Source organism: Miscanthus floridulus, chromosome 3, assembly GCF_019320115.1.
Source record: "Miscanthus floridulus cultivar M001 chromosome 3, ASM1932011v1, whole genome shotgun sequence".
NCBI classification, from domain to species: domain Eukaryota; kingdom Viridiplantae; phylum Streptophyta; class Magnoliopsida; order Poales; family Poaceae; genus Miscanthus; species Miscanthus floridulus.
This window is the reverse complement of record NC_089582.1, coordinates 57533677-57539450: the sequence shown is the minus strand read 5'-3', so window position 1 is coordinate 57539450 and position 5774 is coordinate 57533677. Positions and strand designations below refer to the sequence as shown.

General features: G+C 46.3%; 1 protein-coding gene across 2 annotated transcripts; it reads left to right on the top strand.

The window, feature by feature from the left end:
• The first annotated feature begins 463 nt into the window (after nt 1-463).
• On the top strand, nt 464-5479 carry LOC136541696 (uncharacterized). Of its 2 annotated transcripts, XM_066533714.1 has the most exons (3): nt 465-863; nt 962-2680; nt 4850-5479. In XM_066533714.1, exons 2-3 carry the CDS (start codon nt 1055-1057, stop codon nt 5180-5182), a joined length of 1959 nt encoding a protein of 652 aa, XP_066389811.1. In that variant the 5' UTR covers nt 465-863; nt 962-1054; the 3' UTR covers nt 5183-5479. The 2 variants fall into 2 exon arrangements, with proteins under 2 accessions (XP_066389812.1, XP_066389811.1); XM_066533715.1 differs by having other exon boundaries at nt 464-2680.
• Nucleotides 5480-5774: the final 295 nt, after the last annotated feature.

Genomic DNA, 5774 nt, shown 5'->3' with positions numbered 1-5774 from the left:
TGTGCTCCAAAACTAGCCCAACAATTTAAGCATTGCTCATGGTTATGGAGTAGAGTTTACGGTCGGCTCACAAATCTTAGAGCAATTTACCGAGAAGTCATCTAATTTCCTAATTATCAAAACAAAGTAACTATCACACTGATGGAAGCATAGCCTCACTCACCTTTCAGACATGTCCACTGGACATGTTGGTGAAACAGACACCACAGACAAAGCAACGCTGTGGTCTGTGGATGGACTTCACCCCCTATTGCTCTCTGCTGCAGCGCATTGCAGGGGTGTGGGCACACGCATGACGTATCATAAAATCCAAAACGCTCAAAACAATCATAAAACGCCAATTGATTACTTAGCGATCAATCAGCGGCGTAATTTTAATGTGTAGACAGAGACGGACAAAATCGCATAACAAAACGGTTCTCCTCCCTCCGAAGAAATGTGTAGATAGAGAGAGAAACAAGAGAGAGAGGGGGAGAAGGAGAAGGGGAGAAGAAAACAAAAGTTCTTCACCCGTTCCGTCTTGCTCACTTTTCAATCTCTCACGTCGCCCCATTGCAAGGCTGCTTCTGGTGTCCCTCTCTCTTTCACACGCACACACACACACACTTTCCCTCTCCTCCCCTGTTCCTGGGCAAGCCCCTCATGACGTGACGGTAGGGGGAGGCGCTGCCCAGTCTACTCTAGCCTGGGTCTGGAGAGAGAGAGAGAGAGAGAGAGAGAGAGAGAGAGAGACGAGACGAGGGTCGGAGGGTGGGAGTAATACAACAGAGCCAAGCCGAGGGAGGAGAGAGGGGAAGGGGAGCAGAGAACCCAAAGAGGCAAGGCAAGGAAGCAGGGAGGAACTCCAAGATTGGGGGCGACTGGTAAGCAAGAAAGGAAGCTCTTTTCTTTAGTATCACCGGGCAATTGATTTCCGCCGCCATCCATTCCGCTCAAGTCTTACCTTCCGCTGCCGCCGCAGATAAGAGCGAGGAGCAGAGGCGCCGTTTTTTTTCCTCCGATTCCCTCAGCTTCCTGGGGGGCCGAGGTTCGCCGGGCGCGGACGGACGCCGCGATGGCCGGCGTCGACGCCGCCAGGTACGCGCACAGCCCGGCGCACCACGCCGTGGCGGCGCGGGACCACGCCGCGCTGCGCCGCGTGCTGGACGCGCTCCCGCGGGCGCGCCGGCCCGAGGAGATCCGGACGGAGGCGGACTCCGTCGCCGAGGAGGCCCGCGCCGAGGCCGTCTCGGCGGTCATCGACCGCCGCGACGTGCCGGGGCGGGAGACGCCGCTCCACCTCGCCGTGCGCCTCTGCGACGCCACGGCGGCCGAGATGCTCATGGCGGCCGGCGCCGACTGGAGCCTGCAGAACGAGCAGGGCTGGAGCGCGCTCCAGGAGGCCATCTGCGCTCGCGAGGAGGCCCTGGCGCGCGTCATCGTGCGCCACTACCAGCCCCTCGCCTGGGCCAAGTGGTGCCGCCGCCTTCCCCGCGTCGTCGCCGCCATGCACCGGATGCGGGACTTCTACATGGAGATCACCTTCCACTTCGAGAGCTCCGTCATCCCATTCATCTCCCGCATCGCGCCCTCCGACACCTACAGTGTCTGGAAGCGCGGCGCCAACCTCCGCGCCGACATGACCCTCGCCGGTTTCGATGGCTTCAAGATCCAGCGCTCCGACCAGACCATACTCTTCCTCGGGGAGGGTTCGGAGGACGGCAAGGTGCCGCCGGGTTCACTGTTCATGATCAACCACAAGGACAAGGAGATTATGAACGCGCTGGAGGGGGCAGGCGCCCCGGCCTCAGAGGCAGAGGTCCAGCAGGAGGTCACTGCAATGTCACAGACCAACATCTTCCGTCCGGGGATCGACGTCACCCAAGCGGTGCTGCTCCCGCAGCTCACATGGCGGCGCCAGGAACGGATAGAGGCCGTTGGCCCATGGAAGGCCAAGGTGTATGACATGAATCATGTGGTTGTCAGTGTCAAGTCAAGGAGGGTCCCGGGGGCGATGACGGATGAGGAATTCTTCTCATCTTGCAATGACAATGATACAGAGAGCGAGGGGTTTGATGATGTTCTGACAGAGGAGGAGAAGAAGCAGTTGGAGGCCGCTCTAAAAATGGATTCTCCAGATGCCGGTGGGGAGTCCGACTCATTTGCTGGTCCTCGACATAGTTGCGTTGAGCCAAGGGAGAGGGAGATACCGATTGAGGACATGAGTGTTTCTGGAATTGGAGAGAGTAAGCATGACAAGAAAGGTTGGTTCAGTAATTGGGGAAAGAGAAGTCAGGTTAGCAAGCCAGAAGGGGTGAAGAAGATGGCACCTCCAAGGAGCTCGCTCTGTGTAGATGAGAAGGTGAGCGACCTCCTCATTGAATCACCCTCAAATGTACAAACAAGACCAGGAAGGCATTCGGTAGATGTAGTCAGAGCAGATGACAACAGAAGGATCAGGGAAAGGGGTAATAGGAGACATGTTGCTTCTGCGGAGAATGAGCATAGGCGCAAAGAAGGTTCCAAAGAAAGCGAGTATAAGAAAGGACTAAGGCCTGTTCTCTGGCTCTCTCCAAATTTCCCTCTTCGGACTGAGGAGCTGCTGCCATTGCTTGATATTCTTGCAAACAAGGTGAAGGCAATTCGTCGTTTGAGGGATCTACTTACAACAAAACTCCCTCCAGGAACATTTCCAGTCAAGGTATGATCTGATACATGTTTCAAGATGCAATACCTTCTCTACAGTTTGTCCCTCCATTATGTGTGCTGTTAATTCACCTTGATTGTTTCATATCTAGTTTAACACTCAATTTTGTGTCAGTTTCTGTAGTTAGAAAAATCGCCACTGTATAGATTAATTACCCTGCATGCTTGAAGACATGAGCTTGTTTTAGAACTATTGGAGAGCCATCTTGCAGTAGTCGACATATTTATACCTTCGTAGCTATCTAAATTTCTGTCATTATGTGCTGCAGTTTGTACATAATTGTTGACCTGGTTATTCTCTTTCATAAATCCGATAATTTCTGTCCATGTGGGCACATTGAAATTGTACTGTCGGTAACATTTCATAATTCATAGACAGAAAGTGTTTTTTGGGTGTTAGATTGGTTGCACAGGATGTATGAAACATGTGCTCTTAGTCTAAAATTGATTCTGGCTGTTAAACTTTTTTGTATCCTGTTTTGTGCAAGGAAACAACAATGATATGAAGCTTAACATGCAGTCTCTATAGTAGTGGACTAGGATAAAGTAGGTAGCAAGGTAGATTTTATACAATCAAGTTTCTCTACTAGGCCAGATATTTATGTTAATGAATCTTTGTAATATCATACTTGGAGAGTCCCTTTTTTGTGTTTGTTTACTGATCAAATTCAGAGCATTTACCACTTGTATGGTCGCTAAAATGTTTTAGGGATACCTTGTTCATATATTCATATCCTGTTCTGATAGATGGTCACTTCTTACCTAGTTAATGTGGTCCTCTACTACTGTAGTAGGCAATGAGTAGTTAGATGATTTTATATTGCAGTCTCATACTATTAGTTTTAAGCTTTGAAAGGTGTTTTCTGTTGGAGATCTCCGCACCAATGAATATCATGGAATATATATACCTTTGTCAACTTGATTGAGCCATACTTTGTATGGTTGAAAAACTAACATCTATCAATATTCATGGGGAAGTTTGGTGCAAATTGGTGTCTATATTGCTGATTTTATCAAATCTTAGCTCCAATATTGGCTGCCTTAGGAAAAATAAGTTTTAAAATCAGATTCAGGATCAATTTAAATTACTGTAGACCATAGGGTTTATCAGGTGAGTGACTATTGATATTACAGACCTGCTTTAGACATCATATTCATTTGTAGCAGAAACTGTTTAATGTTATTTTTGTCTTGAAAGGTTCTATTTTCAGTTTGAAGTAGAATATAATGTGGGCCTAAATTTTCAATGCAAGGCATGAAGTTCTATACTTATGATTCAAATGGATCATTCTATATAATTTTAGTTAGGTATTGGAGTTGGTAACAAGACAACCTTACAGTTTACACTTTGCAACAACGCATCGTTCTCTAGATTGCTGATATTGATATTGTTACATTGTTCCTGTTTTTGTTATTATTGGTGTGGTTCTACATGTCTATCTTGGTATATCTTTCATGCCATATCTGCCAAGTAGGGAGCATTAGCCTAATATTAGACTTTTATTGGAATGGGTGAGGGAATCCCATAGAGGCAACATAAATATGAATCTAGGGGATCAGATGAGTGAAATAGGATACAATTTTTCATAGGAAAATAGTACCATCTAGTGTTATCCATGTTTTACTTACTAATCTGTAATAAGGTATACTGTTATTACATCTAGTGTTATACTGTTATCCACTCATTTGTTAACAGGAACGTTGCTCTTAGATGCTTGTATTTTTTTTTTCCTAAGTACTATAGATGTATGCACGCTTGGTAAAAAAACTAATTGCACTTTCATATGGCAGCATGCTCTGGAAACAGGCAGTAGGATCAAGTAGACAGCATTCAAATACAAGAGGAAAAACGTAGATAGTTTGCCTGATTCATTTGTTTGGACTTTAGTTCTAATTCAACGGTTCGTGTATTGATATATGCAATCTTCGTTGAAGTATCCATTCAACGGATGCTGGTATATAATTTCAGAAAAATCGATGCAACTAAGAATCATGCATGCTTAGATTGAGAAAACTAATTTGTCCTGTTTGTTGCCTACTGCAGAAATATACTTTTATCTAATCTTGCTCTTTGTTGAATAACAATTTCATTCCTGCAGTTATAATCCTTTCTGTGCCATTGTAATAGTCAATGTATAATTCAGTAATGAATTTTTTCCCTCAGGTTGCTATTCCAGTTGTGCCTACAATCAGAGTGCTTGTGACATTCACAAAATTTGAAGAGCTACAGCCGCTGGAGGAGTTCACCACACCACCTTCAAGTCCTGACAACAGCAAGAGCCCAGCAGTGCAGCCTTCTTCAAGCTCCTGGATTCAGTGGATCAAGGCGCCTTACCGCCAGAACTTCTCGACGGCACCGGGCCCAAGCAGCCGCGTGGAGGACATCCAGGACCCATTTGCCATTCCTTCCGATTACGTGTGGACAACACCTGAAGAGAAGAAAAAGAAGACACAGGAAAAAAAGAACAAGTCGAAAAAAGGCAGGAACGGGGCATAGATGGTAGTAGGTGATGATAGCATTGGTGAGGGGAGTTTTAAAGTTACTATGCTGTGGGTGAAAAGGGCTATACTCTGCCGGATCTAACAGGAGGGATGAGTGGAAGATTTGGAGATTTCGACTGCTCTGACGTCGAATATTGAGAAGCGACCGCTTGTCTTCTTCCATTGTGTTATAACAGATTTGCTGTCAACATTCTTTCGTTTAACCCAAATCGTTTCGGTCCTGATTATTATTGCCATCTATTGGTAGATTTTGAGATGTGGTGGCTTCTGGTATTGTAGTTTTTTTAAGTTATTTGCCATCTTTACCGTGCCAACATTCCAACAACAATCGATGCCCTTTTGCTGTAGTATATTTGTTGAATGGTACGAATTGTAGCTGATCACGTCCTCTGGACCCATTTCCCAGTGATGTACAGCCCCGATGTCCAACTCCGTACTGCCTAGGTACGGCGCATCTTATTCTCCTTTTCCGACTGTAGCTACGCATGCTGAAATACTGTAATGGTACTTCGGTTCTTCCGTCTGAGTACAAGCTGAAAATACTGTAATGGTACTTCGGTTATTCCTTCTGAGTACAATTATTGTTT